At 43.3% G+C, this 27,975-nt stretch overlaps 1 protein-coding gene across 2 annotated transcripts in view; it reads right to left on the bottom strand.

The window, feature by feature from the left end:
• Window positions 1-19,845, bottom strand: part of si:dkey-22o22.2 (neural-cadherin) — a 128,149-nt gene extending 108,304 nt beyond the window's left edge. For both annotated transcript variants that reach the window (XR_005036284.1, XM_036945505.1), the window contains exon 1: window positions 18,689-19,845. Coding sequence is in view for 1 of the 2 variants with exons in the window: in XM_036945505.1 (XP_036801400.1) it covers window positions 18,689-19,616 (928 nt within the window). In the remaining variant the exon portion in view is untranslated. The remainder of the gene's footprint in view (window positions 1-18,688) is intronic.
• Window positions 19,846-27,975: the final 8,130 nt, after the last annotated feature.

Here is a 27,975-nt window from a genome sequence, read left to right as displayed (position 1 = left end):
ACACACACACACATTCAAACACACACAGACATAATGACTTACTCAGACTTGAATACATGCACAGAATGATGCAAACCTTAATACAAGCATGCATGAATACATGCACACACACACACTTGCACACACACACACTTGCACACTTGCACACACACACACACACACACACACACACACACACACACACACACACACACACACACACACACACACACAGAGCTTGATACCGTGCATGGGCTGAATGTAACTGCAAGCCAGGAAGGCAGAAAACAAGCCAAAGACGTTCGCTGTGGGAGTCAGGGAGAAAGAGAGAGAGAGAAGGCGAGGGGGAGCGAGAGATCAGGGTCTGGGCCGAGTAAACAAACAACCATAGAAAAACAAACAGAGGTGTCCATTACACGAGTGGAATCTATACCACCCAACAATAAACGTCTGCATGTATTTTGATGAGCCCCAGTTATGCCTGAGACCTGCCCCCCCACAAACATAGTAACTCACAGCCACTGGTGCACACAGGTCCGCACAAACACACACACGCACGCACGCACGCACACACACACACACACACACACACACACACACACACACACACACACACACACACACATACACACACACGAGAGAGACTTCAGCCAGGATATTTTATGTATCATGACCTTGACTGGGGGAGTAGGGGGGGTTTCCTCCATCCACTCGTTTATGAGAGCGAGGGAATAGATTTCCCCAGAGCTGGGTTGGGAGCGTGTCGAATGTGATCCTGGGAAGGGGAAAGAGAGAAAGAGAGGAGACGAGAGAGGGAATCCCTGTGCCTCCTGGTGGATAGACAGACAGACTGTGGTCCCTTAGACACAGGGGCCTAACCCTATTCTCCACACTATAGTGGTAGGACCAGCCAAAGTGGAACGGTCACACGCTACACTTACACAGAGTGGGTTGGGTTGATCAGTGAGGGTGTGGACGATACAGTTTTCAAAAATGGGGATATCAAGTTGACTTCAGAGAGTAAATTGGTGTGTTGAGTGCAACATATGAAAGGTGCTTTATAACTTTGCGAATACAGTTATCATCATTATCGTCATCATGATTAAATAGACAATCCTTTACAATCCCCCAAACCCCCCACTCTGGTTCTCTCCCTCTCTCTCTCTCTCTCTCTCTCTCTCTCTCTCTCTCTCTCTCTCTCTCTCTCTCTCACTACCTCTCTCTCTCTCTCTCTCTCTCGCTCTCTCTCTCTCCCCCTCTCCCTCTCTCTCTCTTTCTCCCTCTCTCTCTCTCTCTCTCTCTCTCTCTCCCCCTCTCTCTCTCCCTCTCTCTCTCTCCCTCTCTTTCTCTCTCTCTCTCTCTCCCTCTCTCTCTCTCTCTCTCTCTCTCTCTCTCTCTCTCTTTCTCCCTCTCTCTCTCTCTCTCTCTCTCTCTCTCTCCCCCTCTCTCTCTCCCTCTCTCTCTCTCCCTCTCTTTCTCTCTCTCTCTCTCTCCCTCTCTCTCTCTCTCTCTCTCTCTCTCTCTCTCTCCCTCTCTCTCTCTCCCAGCAGAAAGGCGGCAGGCAGGGCCACTGCCAGACAACAAAGCTACCCTCCCTCATACATACACACACACACACACACACACACACACACACACACACACACACACACACACACACACACACACACACACACACACACACACACACACACACACACAGTAGCTGCACTGCGAGGAACACTTCAAAAGGTTGGACTGTAAATATGTGTGTTCAGCTAAAGCGCACCCAAGATAACACACACCGTGGCAACTTCACACTGGTTCTCTTTTCTCTCTCTTCCAAACGGCACTTCAACCTGAGAATTGACTTTGCCGGCATAATTAAAAGTGAATGTTTAAGGAGGGAGGTGAGCGGGGGAAAGGTTTAATATCTGTTCTTTCCTGTGGGTTTCGACAGCCAGGTGAGAAAAAAAGAGAGATAAAAAAAAGTATTTTACATGTTCAGCGAAGGCTGTGTGTTTGTGAGTGTGTCGGATTTGCTTATCTCTCTGGTTTGGCCTGTGGAGCATCTACAGTATTTGGTGAATGAAAGAGTTGTGTTTATGGGTTTGCTTTGAGGCTCACAGCTACGTGGGCTCCACTGTTGACTTCCGTGTGTGTGTATGAGGGGTGGGGGGGGGGGGGGGGGGGGGATTGGACAGTAAACTGTTGAGCTGACTAGGTAGAAATGTCATTTGAAAATGTGCCTAGCCTGCTGGCTTGTCCTAAAGGTGTCAAACAGGAGCAAAGGCCCTTGGCAAAAAATCTATTGAGTGATGATGTCACATCTCCTGCTCTTCCTTCCTCAATGCCTCTCTGTTGAACTCCAGCTGGGAGAGAACAACAACAGCAAAGTGCGATGTGAAGCACAATTAGCACTCACACATCAGAGCTCTCACACACAGACAAACACCCACATGCACACTTCCGCTTAAATACAGAGATGCTAGCTACTGGCCCAGAGGTGTGTGTGTGTGTGTGTGTGTGTGTGTGTGTGTGTGTGTGTGTGTGTGTGTGTGTGTGTGTGTGTGTGTGTGTGTGTATGTGAATGTGTTGGGGTAGGGGTACACATGGGCACACACAGAGATAGATGTACATTGTCCCACACACATACAATAGCATAGTTTTCTCCAGCATTGTGTTAGGGGGGGGGGGGGGGGGGGACAATACTGTACAGAGAGATAACCTTCAAGTGGGCCAACGAATACAGTCTCCTGTATACTGGCACTGATGTACATTAATCTAAACACTAACATAACCATAGAAACCAATAGTGTCTCTGTCTATGACACCTTGCAATGCCAACGACAGACAACCTAAGACATCTTCCTACTCTACCACTCTGCTTCTTTTGATACAGACCTCAGTAAAAGGCCAGTGCTCTGGAGTGCTGCTTTAATGTCCGACAGGGAAGGCCCGGGGAGACGGACCTCAAAGGCTGTCCTCCAGAATGCCAGATAGCCTCGGCAGGTTAGACGAAGAGATCAAACACATGGGGGGGGAGAACCTCACGAATGTGTTTTCAGGGTGGAGAGGAGGAAGGTCTCAACACACACTTCCCATGCGCTCTGCATCTTGACACCCTCTGCATGTGCTCTTCATCCCCCTCATGAGGTCAACACAAAAGGTCAAAGGTCAGACAACCGACCCACCACATCCAATCAGAGGGCTCATTTTCACCTCTCTTTCCTCTCATATGCCAGTGAAAATAAATTGTGATTGAACATTTGCAGGACTTTCTTCCCCATTGCCTTAGTCCAGCCAGTCTTAGCCACTCTCTTAACAGGCTTCCAGTCAACCTAGCACACATACAGAGAGCAGTCAACCTTCCAAAAGACTCTTCATTCAACATACCGTCCTCACTAAGTGGATTAGGGAATCCAAAAAGCTTGTAAAAGTATGCCGAGCTTCTCTCGTGTGTGCGGACAGAATGAAGAAGAAGAGGGAACAAAGAAGGGGAAGGGGAAAAGGAAGGCGAGTTAAGAGAGAGTATAGAATCTCTTATCCTGGTAATGATGCCTGCCTCTCATTTCACCACTGAATTATTGATGATGGGGAACTTTGTCTAATGCAAAAGGGCCATCAAATGGTGACAACGTTGCTTTTCAATTATTAGAGGCGCACTGCGCCAGATGAAAGGGCTTTGATTGGAGCCGTAAATTCCCGAAGCGCTTCCCTCATCCATCCCCTCATCCATCCCTCCCCTCCTCCCTCATCCCCCTCCATCCCACAGCGGTGGAAGAGGAAAGAAAGAGGCAGGCCGTTCTGTCACTCTTCCTTTGTGCCGATAGAGGGGGGATTTGGTGCGATCCTGCCGCAGAGAACTCGGGGACCGTGAAAAGACATTTGACCAGGATTCAAAGTTAGAGATGAAAGGACATTTTGGAGCGACAGCGTCAGGTACTTTAACAGCCCTGACCCATGGACAGTATGTCGTCACCAGAGGAACCTTTAACTAACATCTCACCTTTCCCACAGATAAAGATAGAAACCTGATAGGTCAGGCGAAGGGCCATGTAATCAGGGTCAAAGGTCATAATAGAGAGGCTTCTTGTGAAACCAAGGACCAAGTTTTAACTGACGGTTCTAAACTGCATGAAGAGAGAGGGATCAAGGAAGAAGTGGGAACATGGTGTGTGTGTGTGTGTGTGTGTGTGTGTGTGTGTGTGTGTGTGTGTGTGTGTGTGTGTGTGTGTGTGTGTGTGTGTGTGTGTGTGTGTGTGTGTGTGTGTGTGTGTGCGTGTGTGTGTGCATGTGTGTTTGTGTGTGTAAAAACTTCAGAGGTAAAGTTAGCTTATTAAGGGGGTCTGTGTTCTCAGTGTTCATAAATCAGCCGGCAGCCAGTCTGAACCTCTGGGAGGTGAACCGACCCCCATAGGACCTTACAACCCACAAAACACACACAAACACACACACATCAACTGCCCTTTCAAGTGCTGAGTTCACGTTCAGATCCACACCCAGACACAACTGCTGCTACCGGTGACGGGTGGTCATACATACAGTGGGGCAAAAAAGTATTTAGTCAGCCACCAATTGTGCAACTTCTCCCACTTAAAAAGATGAGAGAGGCCTGTAATTTTCATCATAGGTACACTTTCACTATGACAGACAAAATGAGAGAAAAAAATCCAGAAAATCACATTGTATGATTTTTAATGAATTTATTTGCAAATTATGGTGGAAAATAAGTATTTAGTCAATAACAAAAGTTTATCTCAATACTTTGTTATATACCCTTTGTTGGCAATGACCGAGGTCAAACGTTTTCTGTAAGTCTTCACAAGGTTTTCACACACTGTTGCTGGTATTTTGGCCCATTCCTCCATGCAGATCTCCTCTAGAGCAGTGATGTTTTGGGGCTGTTACTGGGCAACACGGACTTTCAACTCTCTCCAAAGATTTTCTATAGGGTTGAGATCTGGAGACTGGCTAGGCCACTCCAGGACCTTGAAATGCTTCTTACGAAGCCACTCCTTCGTTGCATGGGCGGTGTGTTTGGGATCATTGTCATGCTGAAAGACCCAGCCACGTTTCATATTCAATGCCCTTGCTGATGGAAGGAGGTTTTCACTCAAAATCTCACGATACATGACCCCATTCATTCTTTCCTTTACACGGATCAGTCGTCCTGGTCCCTTTGCAGAAAAACAGCCCCAAAGCATGATGTTTCCACCCCCATGCTTCACAGTAGGTATGGTGTTCTTTGAATGCAACTCAGCATTCTTTGTCCTACTAACAAAACGAGTTGAGTTTTTACCAAAAAGTTATATTTTGGTTTCATCTGACCATATGACATTCTCCCAATCTTCTTCTGGATCATCCAAATGCTCTCTAGCAAACTTCAGATGGGCCTGGACATGTACTGGCTTAAGCAGGGGGACACGTCTGGCACTGCAGGATTTGAGTACCTGGCGGCGTAGTGTGTTACTGATGGTAGGCTTTGTTACTTTGGTTCCAGCTCTCTGCAGATCATTCACTAGGTCCTGCAATGCGGTTCTGGGATTTTTGCTCACCGTTCTTGTGATCATTTTGACCCCACGGGGTGAGATCTTGCGTGGAGCCCCAGATCGAGGGAGATTATCAGTGGTCTTGTATGTCTTCCATTACCTAATAATTGCTCCCACAGTTGATTTCTTCAAACCAAGCTGCTTACCTATTGCAAATTCAGTCTTCCCAGCCTGGTGCAGGTCTACAATTTTGTTTCTGGTGTCCTTTGACAGCTCTTTGGTCTTGCCCATAGTGGAGTTTGGAGTGTGACTGTTTGAGGTTGTGGACAGGTGTCTTTTATACTGATAACAAGTTCAAACAGGTGCCATTAATACAGGTAACGAGTGGAGGACAGAGGAGCCTCTTAAAGAAGAAGTTACAGGTCTGTGAGAGCCAGAAATCTTGCTTGTTTGTAGGTGACCAAATACTTATTTTCCACCATAATTTGCAAATAAATTCATTTAAAAATCCAACAATGTGATTTTCTGGATTTTTTTTCTCATTTTGTCTGTCATAGTTGAAGTGTACCTATGATGAAAATTACAGGCCTCTCTCTTCTTTTTAAGTGGGAGAACTTGCACAATTGGTGGCTGTGCTAAATACTTTTTTGCCCCACTGTATGTGCACACACTCATGACCCAGATACTGGGTATCACCCAATAAAGTATGAGTAACTCCCCACTTCAGATCACATCATATTTTAGGCCCGCGTTGCGTTTTGTTGTTTAATATCATTAATAGTTCATCACATCGGGAATGGTTAATAATTCAGTGTAATTTCCACCAGGATACTGGACCGTGAGATGATGTAATCCCCGTATGAAATTCAGAAATTAGGCCCAGAAATAACAGTGATAAGATGTCCTCATGTAGGCCTGCGTATATCAAAGGCCTTTCTTTTCATGTTGCTGTGTGAGTGGCGGGGCTGAGCGTGTGTGGATGTACTGCATGCCCCCATGGGGTGATACGCCTTTGCTTTAGATGTGCCTTTGTGGATTGTTTTACTAGATTTTTTTACTGAGCTTCTAGTCTTCAGAAAGCTGCTCAATATACTGTATACTGAACAAAAATATAAAGGCAACGTGCAACAATTTCAAAGATTTCACAGAGTTCTTGTAAGGAAATCAGTCAATTGATATGAATTCATTAGGCCCTAATCTATGGATTTCACATGACTGGGAAGGGGTGCAGCCAATGGGTGGGCCTGGAGGGCATAGGCCCACCCACTTGGCAGCCAGGCCCACACACTAGGGAGACAGGCCCAGCCAATCAGAATGTGTTTTTCCCCACAAAAGGGATTTATAACAGATAGAAATACTCCTCAGCACCCCCCTCAGACCATCCCGAAGGTGAAGAAGCTAGATGTGGAGGTCCTGGGCTGGTGTGGTTAAACATGGTCTGTGGTTGTGAGGCCGGTTGGACGTACTGTCAAACTCTCTAAAATTATGTTGGCGGTGGCTTACAGAGATGAACATTCAATTCTCTGGCAACAGCTCTGGTGGATATTCCTGTATTCAGCATGCCAATTGCACGCTCCCTCAACAATCGAGACATCTGTGGCATTGTGTTGTGCAACAAAACTGCACATTTGAAAGTGGCCGTTTATTGTCCCCAGCACAAGTTATATAGCTATAGCCCACCAGCTAAAGCAGGACTGTAAAAGAAAAGCTTTATGGACGGTTCTCTATCAGATAGAGGGAGAAACCTGAGTCATGCTCACTTCTAGTTTCAGCTCCCCATTAAGTTTCTGTTGCTTTTTCTGTCCACTGGAACATGCTAGACCCTCCCCCAGTGACCTGGATGAAACAAACCAGCGAGCAAAACCTCAATTAATAAGAGGGAGAAAAATGCTATTAAATGAGCTTGGAAAATAACACGGCTCTCCTCCCCCAAAAAGCCTGATTGGATGGCCTTTTGATGTATGTTCCAGGGTTTGGTTAATTAGTCAAGAAGAAAAAAATCACTTTGGAGTTTTTAGATATCTGCTGTGAGGACATGCCGTGTGTTTTTGTGGGTGATAGTTCAGAATCTGATTCAAGATGATTTGCCAAGCAGCATTGTAATTTTGCTCTTTGCCTCCTTGGCTGCATTTAGACAGACAGCCCAATTCTGATATTGCCATGGAAGCACAGTTTTGCCTCAGTCTCTGGTTAGAAGACACAATGGGTGTTTCATTTTGTTTGCATTCATCCACATGCATGCATACACACACAAAAAATGTGTCCGCTCGCGCACACTCACACACACACACACACACGTACACACACACACACACACACACACACACACACACACACACACAGTCTTGTACAACTAACCTTGTGGGGACACAATTCAGTCACATTCAAAATCCTATTTTCCCTAACAGATGTACAATATAGAAACAGGGCAGACAGTTGCAATAGACCCGTGCAACCCAAGGTTTGATACCAGCATAAACAGAAATCCTCTTAAACCTAACCCTATCCTTAACCCTAACTTTAACCCTCACGTTAACCCAAAAACCTAACACTAGACCGAACCTTAGCTCCTAACCCTAACCCTAAAACTAACCCTAGCTTCTAACCCTATCCGTAAACCTAATTCTAACCCTAACAGTCATTCTAACCTTAACACTAATTCTAACCTTAACCGTAAACCCTCTAGAAATAGCATTTGACCTTGTGGGGACCAACAAAATGTCCCCAGTTGGTCAAATCCTTGTTTGTTTACAACTTCTGTTCCCCACAAGTATAGTTAAACATGTCCACACACACACACACACACACACACACACACACACACACCCACACACACACACACTCAAGCTAGGGTACTGATGGCACTTAATGTATTCTCATGTCTTTGCTCTGGCGAGGTGTGAATTATTTTGTCCCTTGAGTACCACATCACACACTCACATACATATACACATACCCTCACAAATACGCCTGCATACATACACTTTAAGAGCTTGTTAAAGAGCTTGTTTCTCCAACTACCAGGGGTTGGGCCTGGGTAAACTAGGGAATTACTCTTTAACACGGATAGTTTACTCCTATTTGCCTCCAATCTCAAATAAAGCCCCCAATTGAACGTGAAATCTCCCACCGCCTGCGTTTGTTTGTTGATTTTCTGCCGTGCACAACCTCAGAGCTCGGCGCTCTGTTTGATTAATTGATTTCTGCAGCCTTTAAATCTTTAAACGAGTCCCTTTTTTAGGCAGTTTATTTCTCCCCCTTTGAAGTTGGCAATTCAAAAAGGAGCTCTTCACAGCCCTATGCAAATGATGGTCTATGACAGCGGCCCCCGTACCAAATCGATAACAACATGGTGGGATATTCTCTGGCCTCCATTCTTACATAATATTGATTTCCCATCACAGGTTTCAACTGCCCAGGGACTTTCCGAAACATGTTGATGGGTTTTTGTGCCCTTCTCGTCTACCCCTCATTTCACATAACTCTCTCCAACAGGGCAAAAGTTTGTTTGTGGCTCACAAAATTCAAAACTAAAAACCTAATTAGAAGCCCTATTATGGGTTAACTAATAGTAATGATATAATCATATCAATTACATACATCCACACAGCTTCACAACTTCCCTGGTAGACGTCTCTGTGCAAGTCATTACCTACAAGATGGGGGAATTCGAGAATAATGACAGCATGGGTGTATGTGTACTCTAGTGTGTGTGTGTGTGTGTGTGTGTGTGTGTGTGTGTGCTCCTCTGTCGCGGTGCAGGTGTCTCCTCACGTGGTGCTCTGTGGGCTGTATGGGAGGCCCGGGTGTTCCTCAACAACAGCCTGGTTATGCGGTCCATGCCTGGAGTCTAGTCCCATAATGAGCATCCACTACCACAACACTGCACCTCATTAACCTGAGTGAGGCTGCTACAGGACTCCAAGTACAAGTTCCCTTCAGGCGCAGATATAGGATCAGCTCATCCCCCGCACATCATAACCTTAACCACTGGGGGAGGAAACCACTGGCCTTAGATCAGTGTCTAAGGGCATCTTCATCCCATTGTAGTGAGACCAGGCCTAAGCAGGCTAAAGTGAGAGACGGGGAAGAACAGGAGAAATTAGATCTCTGCCACCCTCAGGCTGTAGAGGAACTCCTGAGCACAGCTCTGTCCATATTAGATCAGCTAATGAAGGCCGTCTGAGGGCACAGAGGGGGTTTCTATGTAACTGCCCTGAAATGGCACAATCTCCTATGTAAAGTGGGTTTCTACCTTATAATAGAGGTCTAGTAATATGTGTGAGAAAGAATAAGGAGATAGGAGGGGTGTAAAAAGAGAAACAGAGAAACAGACAGACACTACTCCAAACAGGGACATAGCACATGCTATCTCTATCGTTACATGGGACAAACACACTATCACAGCTAATTGTGAAATAGACACAAATTACATATTCGAAATTCGTGACAGGTAAAACACATTTTTTGTGTATTACACAATTTTCTTTCTTCATAACCCATTACACAAATTCCAATTGTTGTGGCTAACGTTAGCTAGGTGGCTGACTTTAAGGTTAGGAGTTAAGGTTAGGGTTAGGTAACATGCTAGCTACGTAGTTAAAGGGTTAAGGTTAGTGGAAGGGTTGGCTAACAATCAAAGTAGTTGCAAAGTAGTTTAAAAGCAGTAAGTAGTTGCAAAACTGCTAATTAGCTTAAAGTGCTAAAATTGTCAGTGATGAGATTCGAACACGCAGCCTTTGGGTTGGTAGATGTAGTTACGAAAGTTCAATCAGGAAGGCTGTTCTGAATGGGCGTCACTTTTTATCAACCTCTAAGCATAATATATTAATATAGCTTCCTATCTCACGGGCATGGCGGGCATTCATATGGTAGCGTTTATAATGTTACCATGTCTCTCCTCCTCCTTTACTATTAGCAAGCGTGACGAATTGACCTGTTAACTTCAGGCTATGAGCACGGCACACTAAGGCGATGTCACCACGCTTGCTGTTTAACCTATGGGCTCAATTGTGCAACAATCCCTTTTGTTTCTTTCAACCAATGGACATAAATCTAGGGGAGTATTTATATGTCAACTCACCTCTCATGTCTCTCACTTGCTGTTTTACAGCAACAGTCTTCCAAACAACCTTGTACCTCTCCACCACCACATGAAGGCCCGTCATCGGAACCCCATTCTCCCAGAGGGGGGTTTGGATGTCAGCTGCCTAGCAAAGGGTTACCTGTTATCCACATCTGACTCCGAGGAGCATTTCTCCGTACTCAGTTGAACGGTCTTTAACTGGGATTGAAATGCACTGTATACGAAATTGCGTTCTGCGCACAAACACATTTTATTTTTCGTGTGCCTGTCACGAGTTTCCAATAAGCAATGTGTCTATTTTACAATAATCAGTGATACTGGGATGATGAGACGTTCTAGCTCATGAGCCTATGAGCGAGTCTATAATAAATAAATGCATGTCACATTCCATTTCTTCTCAATGACCACACACACAAACACCTTCCCAATGACCACACACACAAACACCTTCCCAATGACCACACACACAAACACCTTCCCAATGACCACACACACAAACACCTTCCCAATGACCACACGCACAAACACCTTCCCAATGACCACACACACAAACACCTTCCCAATGACCACACACACAAACACCTTCCCAATGACCACACACACAAACACCTTCCCAATGACCACACACACAAACACCTTCCCAGATGCTGGCTGCACGACTGACATCAAAACTGCACACTGTTCTACTCTGGGGGCTCTGAACACTAGAAAAGCAGGGACATACAGTCCATTGATCTGTTGATGGAACAACATAGCTGGGCTGGGCAGAAGGGCTGCACACACACATCTAAAAACTCCTATCATTAGCTGTGAGAGAAACGGAATGCCTAAATCCCTGATCACAGTGTGTATATTGTCTTTTTTTTTAACGAGAGCATTTCAAGTACAAGCTGCCTCTGCTGTTGATGGAGAGGGATTTCAGAAGTGTTTATTTATGTGTCTCCAGGAATTAATATAAATCCCAGCGTACAAGTTTGAGCGTGTCCAATTTCACAATTAAGATTAACAGTGGCAGGGGAGATTTGATTTGTGTGCATACAGTGCCTTCAGAAAGTATTCACACCACATTACTTTTTCCATATTGTGTTGTGTTACATCCTGAATTTAAAATGGATTAAATAGAGATTTTTTTGTCACTTGCCTACACGCAATACCCCATAATGTCAAAGAGGAATTGTGTTTTTTAAAATTTTTACAAATGAAAAGCTGAAAGGTCTTGAGTCCATAAGTACTCAACTCCTTTGTTATGGCGAGCCTAAATAAGTTCAGGAGTAAAAATGTGCTTAACAAGCCACATAAGATACACTACCATTCAAAAGTTTGGCGTAACTTATACATTTCCATGATTTTGAAAGAAAAGCTCATTGTTTGTCCATTAAAATAACATCAAATTGATCAGAAATACAGTGTAGACATTGTTGATGTTGTGAATGAGTACTGTAGCTGGAAACGGCAGATTTTTTATGGAAAATCTACATAGGCGTACAGAGGCCGATTATCAGCAACCATCACTCCTGTGTTACAATAGCACGTTGTGTTCAGGCAATCTACGTTCAGGGGATCTACGTGTTTGAGAGTGTGAGTTGGAAGCAGACGTTACACTCACAGCTGTAATTGCTGCCAATGGTGCTTCTACAAAGTCAAATCAAATCAAATGTATTTGTCACATACACATGGTTAGCAGATGTTAATGCGAGTGTAGCGAAATGCTTGTGCTTCTAGTTCCGACAATGCAGTAATAACCAACGAGTAATCTAACCTAACAATTCCAAAACTACTACCTTATACACACAAGTGTAAAGGGATAAAGAATATGTACATAAAGATATATGAATGAGTGATGGTACAGAACGGCATAGGCAAGATGCAGTAGATGGTATCGAGTACAGTATACATATGAGATGAGTAATGTAGGGTATGTAGACAAAGTGGCATATTTTAAAGTGGCTAGTGATACATGTATTACATAAAGATGCAGTAGATGATATAGGGTACAGTATATACATATACATATGAGATGAGTAATGTAGGGTATGTAAACATTATATTAAGTAGCATTGTTTAAAGTGGCTAGTGATATATTTTACATCAATTTCCATCAATTCCCATTATTAAAGTGGCTGGAGTTGAGTCAGTGTGTTGGCAGCAGCCACTCAATGTTAGTGGTGGCTGTTTAACAGTCTGATGGCCTTGAGATAGAAACAGTTTTTCAGTCTCTCGGTCTCTGCTTTGATGCACCTGTACTGACCTCGCCTTCTGGATGATAGTGGGGTGAACAGGCAGTGGCTCGGGTGGTTGGTGTCCTTGATGATCTTTATGGCCTTCCTGTGACATCGGGTGATGTAGGTGTCCTGGAGGGCAGGTAGTTTGCCCCCGGTGATGCGTTGTGCAGACCTCACTACCCTATGGAGAGCCTTACGGTTGTGGGCGGAGCAGTTTCCGTACCAGGCGGTGATACAGCCCGACAGGATGCTCTCGATTGTGCATCTGTTGAAGTTTGTGAGTGCTTTTGGTGACAAGCTGAATTTCTTCAGCCTCCTGAGGTTGAAGAGGCACTGCTGCGCCTTCTTCACGACGCTGTCTGTGTGGGTGGACCAATTCAGTTTGTCCGTGATGTGTACGCCGAGGAACTTATTATTGACTCAGTGGTGTGAATACTATTGTAAATTAGATACTGCTGTATTTAATTTTCATTACATTTGCAAACCTTTCAAAAAACATGTTGTAGGTGGGTGAGAAAAATAATCTATTTCATCAATTTTGAATTCAGGCCTTAACACAAAATGTGGAATAAGTCAAGGGATATGAATACTTTCTGAAGGCACTGTATGTGTGTGCCTGTGTATGTGCGAGTGTGTGTATATATGGGAGGGTGTCTTCCGGTGCGGGTGGGTCAGGATGTTCGGGGGCCAGCAGAGGTTCGAGTGACCTTGTCCTAGTTCGTCATAAAAAATGGTCTCCCTAGGGCTAGTGTGGAGCGGCTGTCAATAACCTATTATAACACAATGGAGAGGGCTGAGCCTCACTCTGGCATGAAGTTCAATTATGAGGGAGAGAGAGAGAGAGAGAGAGAGAGAGAGAGAGAGAGAGAGAGAGAGACCATCATTATCTCCCGAGGCTAAGTCCAAGTCCCTGTCCTTGTGTGTGCATGCCCTTACAGCTGTAACGCTGATTCAGGCAGACCCAAACAGTTCTTCAGGGCCTCATTTGGTCCAAAAAAAGACCATTCTGGAGAGGTTTAGCTTCCTCACAATGATTTATCCTCCAGTGCTCTCCTCCTTCTGCACACACACACAGCCGAAGGCCACACACCGAGGTACAGGCACACACACACTGACAAAAATAAACACACAGGACTATCAACAGAAATACATAAATACGCATATAGATTAGATAGAAGTATAAACCAATACATAAACGCCCATATGTGTACCACAACGACACACACATCCCCCTTTCTCCTCCTATACCACTGAGCTGACATTGCATGTGTACGTATCTTTAATGATGTATACAGGTCCACAGGCATGTCTCGAAGCCATACAGTAAACAGCAGATGGGAGAAGGGTTTAATTGTCAGAAGTGGAGTCAGAAGGAGGAGACGCTGGTGGTACAGCAAGGCTAGAGGTACAATGTCTGGTTGCTTTAGCCCAGGGTGAGGCCAGAAATAAAGAAATAGATAAATAAAGAGAAATTAGGGGAAGGAAGAACGAAAGCCTATCAAGCCGCGCCTGTCATCCAAATGTGTCACCCAAGGGCACCCAAGCGGAGAAAATGTATGTAGGCATACTTTTTGCACCGTTATAATTTGATGACATACCTAAATAAAGGACAGGAGACGGGGAAAAGATAAGCTCACACCAACCTGCTCTCAAACAGCAATCCCCAGGTACTACATATAAGCCTGAGATACATGAGTACACAAACACAGTTCACACTCACATACGTTTATATCAAATTCTTATGTCCGGGATATTATTCTGGTACTGAGACAGACACAAAGTGTGATTTCTGGCATCCGGCTACTCCACAGTAACTTCTAATCTAACTGGAAGAACAGAGAGCCACTCCAGAAAAGTCCAGTCAGCAGCAAGCCCAGTCAGTCTGGTGTCTGTAAGCTCTACAGTGTGTGGGCCCCAATTTATCAAGCCCCTTTTCCGCCAGCTGACGAAGGTACTTTCTAGTCTCTCTCATTTCTCTCCCTCTGCCTCCCTTTCTTTTTCACTCGTTCCATCACCCCAGGGCCAGCTCTCCCTGCTGTGTTTGGGGAAAGATAAAGTTGTTTCTCGCAGAGGTTTTCCAAACTTTCATGGGTGCTATCCCTGGATCCCTCTAGGGCAGGGGAATGGAAGGAACGGAGCTCTCCCACACACTCGACACACACAATCCATTATCGGCATTTACTAAGCCAATACACACATCATGGAGATAGAGACTTGGGAAACAGTGCCCCTCAGCATTGTACTGTAGACACACACATGCACACACTTTGAGTCGGCTCTACTTGCAGTGTTTCACCTACATGTGCTGAGGGCAGAGTGCCGAGCCCCCCTAAAGCAACTAACCAGGGCTGCAGAAATCCAAATGTTTGAAAGGAAACCACATGGAAAACAAATATGACCAATGGACCACTAATTCTTCTTAGGATAAGGGGCGCAAAGCCAGATGGAGAGCCTGCCTGGCCTTGATATTGGAAGGGGGCACACTGCCCTGTGCAAAATCATTTTTAAGTGGCCCTGGAAATGCATAAGTCCCCTTTATACACATAATGTCCCCCCAGCCGTGTATACACATAATGTCCCCCAGCCATGTATACACATAATGTCCCCCCAGCCGTGAATACACATAATGTCCCCCCAGCCATGTATACACATAATGTCCCCCCAGCCATGTATACACATAATGTCCCCCCAGCCATGTATACACATAATGTCCCCCCAGCCGTGTATACACATAATGTCCCCCCAGCCGTGTATACACATAATGTCCCCCCAGCCGTGTATACACATAATGTCCCCCCAGCCGTGTATACACATAATGTCCCCCCAGCCGTGTATACACATAATGTCCCCCCAGCCGTGTATACACATAATGTCCCCCCAGCCGTGTATACACATAATGTCCCCCCAGCCGTGTATACACATAATGCTATAATGGCTCAAGACAAACCACTGTGTGTGTGACCGGCTTGTTAATTAAATGGTATTTCACACCAAAGTTGAGTCACCAACACTAGCGTCCTCTGAACCTTGTCTTCCCGCTCGCAGCACAGGTTTAAGCAAGGTCAATGTGGCCTACAAGGACACATGGGAAGACACAAATGTAGGAACACACATGTATGCGTGCATGTACAGCACATAACAGATCAGTAATATTGAGCTTTCTTCAAGTGAAAGACAACTTCAATTCACATCCAGAAATAAATACAGTACTTGAATCTGCTCTACAGCTGGCATTGAAAGGCCTAAGAAGTGCCAGACATGGAAGACAAAGACGAAAAGTGAGGAGAAAGTGTGTGTGTGTGTGTGTGTGTGTGTGTGTGTGTGTGTGTGTGTGTGTGTGTGTGTGTGTGTGTGTGCGTGTGTGCGTGCGTGTGTGTGTATGCGTGTGTGTGTGTGTGGAAAGACAAACAAAGGGGTGGAAAGTAATCTAGACCCATCCACACACTTGGGGCAGATTGTGTTATCTGAAAGCATCTACTCTTTAGAACGGAATAAATAACCATTCCTCTTCTAACACACTCAAACGCAATGTGGCACAGTGGCACTCGGCTAGACAATAGTTTCAACAGTAATTATGTCCCCAAAGACCTTTGCATTGGCGCTCTCCCTAGCATGGCCGCAAGAGAGGAAAAGAATACTTCTGATTACATGTGGTTTACTCCAAGACATCCCCCATGCCAGTGAATGTATCTAAGCTGCATGTGTTTAACTTATTAGGCAGTGAATGTAATACTTTTAATTGGCTATAAGGGGAGATAATATGCATTATTAAACAAATCTCACAAACAAACACTTGAAAACCATTAAGAATATATAGGCCTAGGCTATAATTGAGATGTGCAGTGATCACACATGCAGACATCCTTACAACACATGCAGACATCAGCGTTATAGTTGGACATAAAGACTACACAGGAACACTGTGTATAGACTCTCTCAAGCATGTTGGTTATGCTGATAGTTAAAAGTGTCCCTGCTCCATTTTGACAATTCCACACAGTACATTTCGGGTCGTTATTCTATTTGAACTCGCTCCAGTATCAAAAGAAAAGTATTTTCCCCCTCATCTCTGCAGTTTGTACAAGAACATTCCTCCTAGCAGCACATCTATATTATAATCTATCTACTCATATTCAAATTGAGGACTTCAACAAGATGTAAGACGACATTATCTTCATGGGAGAAGCTTCCGTTAGCATCCGGGGGAGGGTAAGGTTTTATTAATTCATATATCATTGTTATGCAGCGCCGACAATATAAATCATGTAGACAATCTGTTGGTTGACCTAATTTGTCGGGTGAGGCTTGTGTTAATAATTAAGCGCTAATTGAACATGACTTGAGGTTTCCGTGGTTTAATCATATGTTGTAGCACAACATTACAACAATGCAATAAATACTGAGTAATGAGTTTAGTGCGGAAAATTTGAATTCTAGTTAACTTTACGCATGAGAGCACCACTGCATAAACCAGACTCCAAAGTCCCTTACACAAACAAACTCCTGTGAAGTCCGTTGTCTAGGTTTGTAAGACCACGTGTGCCAGACTAGGAATGTCAGGTTGAATAAATAATCACACTTACTCTAAATAAACAGTGGATGAGGCAGAGTTCTCGTTTGAAAAACGTAATTACCTCTAGATCCACTTGGCATGTCAGAGGAGACTTTTCCTTAAACTAGCAGATGTCGTGATTTAGGGACTTGGCCAAATCCTCACCTGGACAACTTTTCATGATATGATGTTAATGTCTGAATTCAATCACAGTCTAAATCCGAGCAATAACATGTATTTCAGTTGTGACTATCATCTAAAAAAAAAAGGCTAATCGTTAGGCCTGTTATACAGGCTACGGTAATGTCTTCAACTTTATCACTATCTCCAGCATCACAATTCTTAAGCCTAAAATTAGCATAATGGTACAGTCGCTAGGTTTAGGATACTGAAAAGCAACCAAAATGAATTTCTTTGTGCATAAAATCTATTTGGCAAAAATGATACAGATGTTCATGTCCTTAATAGCGCCAGTGCACACCCATACATTGACACTCATGTGTTGGGCACTGGGGACAGTGGGCAGACGTGTATTGCATGCATAGCCACACACACATTTCCATCCTCCAAGTGCTATAATCCTGTTTACCCAATTAGCGACCTGCCGGCAACAAATAACACCTTCACCTAGCGTGTCAATGATGTGTAATCAACGTAGAGCGGACACATGCATCCCAGAGTGCGATAAATAGCCAAATAGGTTCTTGTGAATATCATTACGCACAGCCTGAATGACAACTGGCCATGCAGTAGAATTAAGATTCATTGAATAAAAGTCTATATTGTACTTCAAAATGTAGGCTATATATTGTGCAAACAACAAAAACATCGGCCATAAGGAATTCTGAATTAATAAGATACTGCCAGGTTCTGTTGCCAAATGATTTTCTACGGCGCAAGGTGCTGCAGCTCAGCTCGAGCATCCAACGGATGAAATAGCAATATACCCAAACCAAACATCACTTTATTCACACCTGATATCAAGTTATTGTCCAATTTTTAAATTATTCCACGGACGTGCGCGATTATCTTTTTAATTCATTGTTTTACATTGCAGCCTAATAAATAGCTAAACATGTTTTTTTTTCTATAGCAAGTAAACTTTATCTAAAAGCCCTGAGCAAATACAATAGGATACGCTGAGTCTCTCACTCACAATGATGCTTAGACCTATAAAATACTGTTTCACATGAGTGTCGGATATAGTAATGGTGCACCGCGAGAGAGACTTTCCCAAATGAGCCCCATTCAACACTGTACCAATGGCATAGGCATAGCCTACATTTTCCAAAGAGACAGATGACTCAGACAACTGGCAACTTTTAATGGGAAAAACACTGAAAACACACGACACTGCACCTTTACACCCCATCCTTACCTCTGAGGTTTTGGATTTTGACCATGACCTCTGCGGGGGACTTCAGTCTGTGGGCGAGATACAGACGACCCGAGTCCCTCTCGATCTGAACCGGGGAGTCCGCCTCTGATATTACCTCGAACCACTTTTTCTCAAACTTCTGCTCGGGCACCGTGAATATCATGTCACCGACTTTGACATCCTCTGAGACGGTCACTGTGTAGGACAGTTCCTCGGAGACCGCTCGGGGCCTCCTAACCTTCGAGACAGCAGGTCTCTGCACATCAAGGTGAAGTGTCACCGGCTTACTTATCAATGCGACATCTCCATTATCTTGAGCGTAAATACGGACTGTTAGGTTCATGACACCAATGAGAGAACTGACCAGCATTACCTGTCCGGTTTGGGGAACAACGTACACATGTTGGCATTTTGGAGATGCGTAATAAGTGACCCGGCCATTCATTCCACCGTCGGAATCCTTTGCAAAAAGACGGACCAATTCGGAACCGATAGGGGTCAATTCATCAACTTTTACCCTTTCGTTTCCCTCGATGAACCGGGGTATGTTGTCGTTTGAATCAAGCACCTCTATTTTAATCACCACGGCACTATTCAAACAACCAGAAAGCACAACCTTCAAATCGTACACTGCAATAAACTCTCTGTCCAAAGTTTCTGTGGATTTCAAAATAAGATGCTGTTCTCCGTGATGGTAAACCAAACGAAAATCTGATGCGTCCTTCCCTTCCAAAGCAATGTCCAGTTCCGAAACATGACAGTTGTTTCCAACCGGTAAAGCGACCCCATCCACCACTGTTCCAGCGGGCGAGTTCTCCACAATTTGTCCATAATACACAGGCAGCTTTGAATTCCCTGTTGAAAATGAAACCAATGCGACAAGCAAAAATGTCTTCAGGGCTACGGTTCCGTTTGTAGCTCCCGTCATGTTTCCATCAAATCAGTGTTGTCACTCTAGTACAACATAAAAGTTTTTTGCGGCATAAATAATCGAACAATTATTGTTATTAATACTAGGTGAGTAGATATATGGTGTAAATGTCCCCAAAAGTGCAATGCTTCAGCAATGAAAAAGTAGCAGTCCCTCAAAGAACAGCGCTAAAGTGACAAGTTCGCTTCCAGTTTATTCCGTGAAGCATCACTTGAGCACATAGAGGATGAATTCTACACTGACAGGCATAGGCTACACGCTGCAGATGCTCCATGTGGTACTATGATCACCGCCCTTCGAGGCACAGCCAATCGGAGATCGGAATGGGACGGAAAGAGAGCTATCGGCCAGCCCACACGCAGTTTGATTTAGCTGCGCAGGAGACGAACGTTGGATAGCTTTTAGTATTCAGGCCCACAATTTAAAATGCTGTGTGTAAGCAATGGGTGAGTTTTGTTTGCTGGAGAGACTTGTCCCCAGAATACACATTCGTTTTCTTGGGTTTTGGCCAACTGTTCTCAGTGTTCTGTTGGGCTGCACTACAGGCAACATGATAGGCCTCAAATGTTGACTGGATTTACCTCCCTTGATAGAAAGGCTTTATACTAAACAAAAGTTATTTTTACATTTTTATATTTTTTATGGTTCCTGGTTGGAGTAGATTGTTCTGCTTTCAACGTGTGACGTCGGGAACCAATTTGTCTTCTCAACATTATATAATAGAATAGTCTAATAAAACCAAAAAATATATTAAAGCTGCAAAGTGTAACCTTTTGGGGCACCAACCAAATTCACATAGAAATGTGTTTTATAGATGTGTCACTCATTGAAAGCAAGTCTAAGAAGTGGTAGATCTGTCTCTATGCTTCCAGTTCTTACGTTTTGGCATCTTTTACTTTCGGTTTTATACACCAGCTTCAAACAGCTGAAAATACAATGTTTTTGGTTATGGAAAATATATTTTACAGCAGTTTAGATGGTACAATGATTCTCTACACCACATATGTCAGAGTCAAGGCCCGCGGGCCACATCCGGCCCGCAAGAAGGTTTTTTACGGCCCCTGGGATGATCTTGATTTATTATTAGAACCGGCCCGCAGCAAGCCGGCAGCCCGCAGATCTTTTACACGCACCAATACTACATTTCCCACAATGCAAAGGTGACGCACCGAGCAGTAGGCTGCTTCATTTCAATATTTATTGGCACAGCAGTCGTCAGCATCACAGTAAAATTAACTTTCAGATACCCATCAAAAATGGCAAAACGGAAGGTGGATACTGAGAACCGGGGGTTTCAAACAAGGTGGGAGTCGGAGTATATGTTCACGAAGGTAGCTGGAAAACCTGTGTGTCTTCTGTGTGGAGAAAGTGTGGCGGTACTGAAAGAGTATAATCTGAGACGACATTATGAAACGAAACACGCGGACACACACGCGGACGCAACTGTCAAGGCCAGTTTTATTTTGGCAGAAGAGATCGCTAAATCAGCCCGGCCATTTACGGAGGGGGATTTCATCAAAAACTGCATGATTAAAGTTTGTGACGAAGTTTGCCCAGAAAAAAGGCAACTCTTTTTAAATGTGAGTCTGAGCAGAAACACCATTGCCGAGAGAGTAGACCAGTTGTCCATCAATCTAAAAGAGCAGCTTGTGAAAAAGGGAAAAGATTTTATTGCATATTCCTTGGCTGTGGATGAGAGCACCGACATTTCTGACATTGCCCAGTTGTCAATTTTCATCCGCGGAGTGGACTCCAACCTAAGCGTGACAGAGGAGTTTTTGGCTTTACGTCCTATGCATGGCACAACTACGGGGCATGATTTGTATGAAGAGGTGTCAAGATGTGTAAATGAGATGGAGCTGCCTTGGGAAAAACTCGTGGGTTTGACAACCGACGGAGCACCTGCGATGTGTGGACACAGGAGCGGACTGGTGGCGAAGATACGGGAAAAGATGCAAGAGGAAAACGCGACAGGTGAGCTGACAGCTTATCATTGTATCATACACCAGGAAGCGTTGTGCGGTAAAGCCTTGAAAATGGAGCATGTAATGAGCATCATCACGCGCACAGTTAACTTTATCAGAGCCAAAGGTTTGAATCACCGCCAGTTCAAGGCATTTCTGACGGAGTTAGAAACGGAGCATGGTGATTTGCCTTATCACACAGAGGTGCGATGGCTAAGCCAGGGAAAGGTGCTTCAAAGATGTTTCGAGCTTCGTGAGGAGATTTGTCTGTTCTTGGACAGCAAAGGGAAAGACACAACACAACTCCGAGACGAAATGTTTCTGTGTGAAATGGCTTTTCTGTGTGACATTACGAGTCATCTGAATGCAATAAACTTGCAGCTGCAGGGTCGGGATCGTGTCATCTCTGATATGTACAGTACAGTGAAGGCATTTAAAACCAAACTGACTCTGTGGGAGACGCAGATGCGGAAAGAAAATTTGAGCCACTTTCCCAGCTGCCAGACCATGAAAGAGAAGCTCTCTACCAGTGCGTTCCCGAGCACACAGTTGGCTGATAAAATAGGTATGCTTGCCGCTGACTTTCGACGCCGATTTGCTGACTTTGAAGCACAAAAAAGCAGGTTGGAACTGCTCGGTAACCCATTTGCTGTTGACGTGGAAAGCTCACCACCAAACCTCCAAATGGAGTTGATTGACCTCCAATGCAATGATGCACTGAGGGCAAAATATGCGGCAGTGGGTGCTGCGGAGTTCGCCCGTTTCCTCCCCGGCACAATGCCCCAGCTGCGCATCCAGGCTGCTCAAACGTTGTCTATGTTTGGCAGCACATACCTGTGTGAACAACTGTTTTCTTTGATGAACCTGAACAAAACATCACACAGAAGTCGACTTACTGCTGAACACCTCCACTCAATTCTGAGGATTTCTTCAGCTCAGAGCCTTACCCCGAACATTGATGAACTTGTGGAAAAGATGGGACACCACCAAGTATCACCCTCAACCTCAAACAAGTGAACATTACTGTGCAATCACATATTTAGAGTTTTTACTCAGTTCAAGTTTAAAAGTTAAAATTTAATATTTGTTTTCACTGCATGTTACTTCTCCTTAAACAAAGTGTTGTTTTTGATTAATAGATTTTTGCACTTTATTTTTTTGTATTTCAATCCAATTATATTTTAAAAATATTTCAGTTGAGTGGATGATAGAAAATTGCTATTATTGTTTTTTCTTTGAAGTAAATTTAGCCCACTTTTGCTAAAATAGAAAATATAGTCTACTGATGGTGCCTTGAATACCGGTTTCTTTCATTTAATGTTCATGTTATGGGGATATTTATATAAAGGAAATTTGTCTTTTGTGTCTGTTGAAAATTAAAGATTACTGACAGAGCCATAAGAAAATATTGCTTTATTTATCTGATCATATTGTAATATATTTGTTAGGTTTTCAGTAGGTTCAATTAGGTTCACTAGACTATATGCGTCATTTAAAAATTTTTCAATGAACATTCGAACAGTCCGGCCCTCGTCTTGTAGCTGATTTTTTTATTTGGCCCTCCGTCCATTTGACTTTGACACCCCTGCTCTACACTATACTTGCTCATGTTTTCACATAAACGTAAATAAGGCGAACTATTAGAATTTTAGCAGAGCGATTTCTGCATAGTGCATCTTTACATTTTTAGTACCCAAAATGACTAATTACGTTTTTCTTATGCATTTAAAGGACAGTTCAACCCCAAAACTTTCTTCTGGTACGTAATTTCATTAGTCCATTGTTGATATAGTCCCAAAATGTTTTGCATGTCAGCAATCAAGTTTTCAAGTTTTTCATATGATGCCACATTCATCATACCGGCTGTATTTCTGTATTTTGAAAGTTATATGTCTTGAAATCTTGATTGCTGACATGCAAAACATTTTTGGGACAATATCAACAATGGACAAATAAAACAAGTACCAAAATACATCATTTTTGGGGGGAGTTTTCCTTTAATGGAATGTGTTTAGACAGAACTTAATAACTTAATGTATAATCATCACGGTTACACCTTTGAAATGTGTCAACATAAACTGTCTGATTGATTAGCTTGCGCCAAACCTTGACATTTACAGAACAACCTCTTGTTTATTCTGTAGATTAAATGAATTGTAATTTAATTGGAGGATAAACTGACCACACCATGATGAGTGAAGATTTGGACAAACACCTGCAATGGGTCAATCACAAGTCCAATCGCTCACATGGCTCCAGTACACCACTGATGGTTTGTCCTTGGTCACCCATCCTCACTTCTGATACCCACGCAACATCTTCTGGGTGTAGCTCAAGGGGAACTTGGACCTGCAACCATGTATTTGTCATTCCGTACTGTCTGCTGCCTTACCATATGGGACCCCAATGTAATACACCATTATTATCATAAGTGAAGTCTCACTATTGTGTGGAAACTTGAAATGCAGACCATGGCCCTACCATACCAAATTGTGTTGAACCACACAAAATGTCCCTCCCTGTACAATAAGAAGAGGATGATAGCCAGTTAGGCCTACTGCCATTCCACTGAAATGTTTAGGCTATTTAGTTTCTCAGAGTTCAACCACAAATGCATTTTGGGACTGGATCAATAAAAATTCTGCTTCAAGTCAAGAAGTAATCATCGACCTCCGCATTGCATTTCACTTGTGATTTATGTAGCCTAATCCTTACATTACCATTGGAGACCAATATGAGGACCAATATTATCAAACTGGTCTCAGAGAATTTCGTATGCCTTTGTACGTAAATTCTCAATTTAATATGATATGTTACGTTTCGAATGGTAAGTATTCATTTGTGGTTGTCCACCCATTTTGTATATGTTTCTAATTACAATTACAATTCGTATTATATGTTCAGAATTTTCTAAACGTACAATATGTTGAGAATTTGCTAAATATATGACATGTTACGAATTCTAGCTAGGTGTCTAATGTTAGTTAGCTGGCTAACATTGGCTAGGCTGGGGGTTAGGGGTTATGGTTAAGGTTAAGTTGAGGAGTTAGGTTAAAGGGTTAAGGATATGGCTAGGGGAAGGGTTAGCTAAAAGGGTTAAGGTTAGGGTTAGGGGAAGGGTTTGAATGCATGCAAGAGACTGAATGCATGTCAAGGAAGAAAGCATCCGAGTAGAATGAAACAGCGCCCTTCTGTCTCAGTATGTGTTTTGTATCTATCTGATGCTGTCTGGTCAGAAAGAGTATGACATTGTTGTTAAAGTGTCAAGGGAAGCTAGTTTGGATTTGTCTCAAGACCAATCACATCAGCAGCCAAATATCATTATTGTTGCATCTCGTTGTGTTGTTGTTGTCCGGTGGCTAGCTAGCTAGCTAGCTAAAATCATCCCTTTCTTAAATTAGCCATCGATGGAGATAGGGATTTGGACTTGTGGTTTTACTTAATTCTCTGTACTGGCCATTGATTATACAGGCGATTTTGATCCAACCATAAATCCATATATTGTGCTCTGGCCCGAGAGGACGGAGGTTCACCATGTAGCTAGATGTGGTATGCTCATGTTAACTAGCTGGCCTGGCCTATCATTTTCCATGAAAGGAAGTTAGGCTAGTGAGCAAGTATTTCAGCCAGGTAGTGTAGGACAACAAAAACTTAAAGTGTGCAATGTATGAAAAAGTCAAAGACGGTTTATGTAACATGAAAGAGGCGGATGGCATTGACGTTTCTCTATAAGTAAGGTGAGTCAACATGTTTCTTTCTACTTGCATGCACCCACACACACACACACAAACGCACACAAATCAGGACCATGGACAGCTACGTCATATTTAGCTTACGTTGATTGGATTAAATAGTTTTTGGTATCTTTTAGTTGCCACTGTATTAGACTAAGCATAGTTGATAAGATGATGTTGAAATGGTGCTGGAATAGTGGAGGCAGCTCCTGTTTTCTTTGCAACTTGCGGTAACTCTCAGTGGTTCTAAATCAATAGTTGTTTAGTGGTCCGAACAATAACCTGTTTGACCATGTAATATGTTTTGTGGACTTCACAGGACAGGTGTTGTTCCCCGGTTTTGTAATGAAACTAATGTGAGGTTGAATTTATTCTGCCACTGTGTCTTCTTATTGTCTCGGCTTTAGGCTGATATATCGTGGTGTCAAGGCATGTAAACAAACAGGTTATAGAGCAAACAACGCAATTATCACAACAATCATTTGTTTTTCAACAGGACAATAACCCAACACACCTCCAGGCTGTGTAAGGGCTATTTTATCAAGAAGGAGAGTGATGGAGTGCAGCATCAGATGACCTGGCCTCCACTATCACACGACCTCAACCAAATTGAGATGGTTTTGGATGAGTCGGACCGCAGAGTGAAGGAAAAGCAGCCAACAAGTGCTCAGCATATGTGGGAACTCCTTCAAGACTGTTGGAAATGCCTTCCAGGTGAAGCTGGTTGAGAGAATGCCAAGAGTGTGTAAAGCTGTCATCAAGGCAAAGGTGGCTATTTGAAGAATCTCAAATATAAAATATATTGTGATTTGTTTAACACTTTTTTGGTTAATACATGATTCCATATGTGTTATTTCATAGTTTTGATGTCATCACTATTATTCTACAATGTAGAAAATAGTAAAAATAAAGAAAAACCATTGAATGAGTAAGTGTTCTAAAACTTTTCACCAGTAGTGTGAATATCAAATGAAATAACTATATTTGAACCTTTCTCAACAAATAACTGTGTTCATTGACTAAATTACATTTTTGGAGCTGAAAACATGCTTACAAATTGTGTTAGGCTAATTGGTCTACCTTACCTATTTTGGAGTTGTTTGCACATGCTTGCAGTGATAACAAAACAACACAACAAAAGCCTTCTCACCAATATGTTTGTAATTTCAACTCCTAGTGACAGGCAGTCAAGATTGATCCTCATTTGATGAAAAGCGTCCAAAATGTAGACTACATGATAATGAGGCACCAAAATGAGTAGGCCTAATCTAGGTTGAACCTCAATATTTGCTGTCTCTCATTCACTGGAAATAATTTGTCGAGGATCCTTTTCAATGAAAGTGCAATCTGCAGAGATCAATATTGTTTCTGGGTGCTAGGCTACTGCCAGAGATTTTCCTTTTAGAGTTTTATTGACCAAACCTCCAAGCCTGTTGAGTGTAGCCTATGCAGTATAGCTGCATGCAGTTTTAAAGGGCAACTGAACTCAATAACCAAATTTCTCTGGTTGAAAACGGCCTATGTGGCATCAATAAACACTGAACAAAAATACATACTGAACATATATTTAAACGCAACATGTAAAGTGTTTCATGAGCTGGAATAAAAGCTCGCATACATTTTCCATACGCACAAAAACCTTATTTCTCTCAAATGTTGTGCACAAATGTGTTTACATCCCTGTTAGTGAGCATTTCGCCTTTGCCAAGATAATCCATCCACCTGAAATGTGTGGCATACTAAGAAGCTGATTAAACAGCATGATCATTACACAGGTGAAACCTTGTGCTGGGGACAATAAAAGGCAACTCTAAAATGTGCAGTTTTGTCACACAACACAATGCCACAGAAGTTTTGAGGGAGCGTACAATTGACATGCTGACTGCAGGAATGTCCACCAGAGCTGTTGCCAGAGACTTTAATGTCCATTTCTCTAAGCTGCCTCCAACGTCGTTTTAGAGAATTTGGCAGTACGTCCAAAAAGCCTCACAATTGCGAACCATGTGTATGGCTTCGTGTTGATGAGCGTTTTTCTGATGTCAACGTTGTGAACAGAGTGCCCCATGGTGTCAGTGGTGTTATGGTATGGGGCAAGCATAAGCTATAGACAACGAACACAATTGCATTTTATCGATGGCATTTTGAATGCACAGAGATACCATGAGATCCTGAGGCCTATTGTCGTGCCATTCATCCACCGCCATCACCTCATGTTTCAGCATGATAAAGCACGGCCTCATGTCGCAAGGATCTTGACACAATTCCTGGAAGCGTAACATTTCCCAGTTCTTCCATGGTCTGCATACTCACCTGACATATTACCCGTTGAACATGTTTGGGATGCTCTGGATTGATGTTTACTACAGCGTGTTCCAATTCCCGCCAATATCCAGCAACTTTACGCAGCTGTTGAAGAGGAGTGGGACAACATTCCACAGGCCACAATCAACAGCCTGATCGACTCTATGTAAAGCAGATGTTGCGCTGCATGAGACTGGTGGTGGTCACCCAAATGCTGACTGGTTTTCTGGTCCATGCCCCTAACATTTTTTAAGGTTTCTGGGACCAACAGATGCATATCTGTATTCCCAGTCATGTGAAATCCATAGATTAGGGCCTAATTATTTTTTTTTCAATCGGCTGATTTTCTTATATGAA

The sequence above is a fragment of the Oncorhynchus mykiss genome, chromosome 2, assembly GCF_013265735.2.
Source record: "Oncorhynchus mykiss isolate Arlee chromosome 2, USDA_OmykA_1.1, whole genome shotgun sequence".
Classification (NCBI taxonomy): domain Eukaryota; kingdom Metazoa; phylum Chordata; class Actinopteri; order Salmoniformes; family Salmonidae; genus Oncorhynchus; species Oncorhynchus mykiss.
This window is presented reverse-complemented; position numbering and strand designations above follow the sequence as displayed.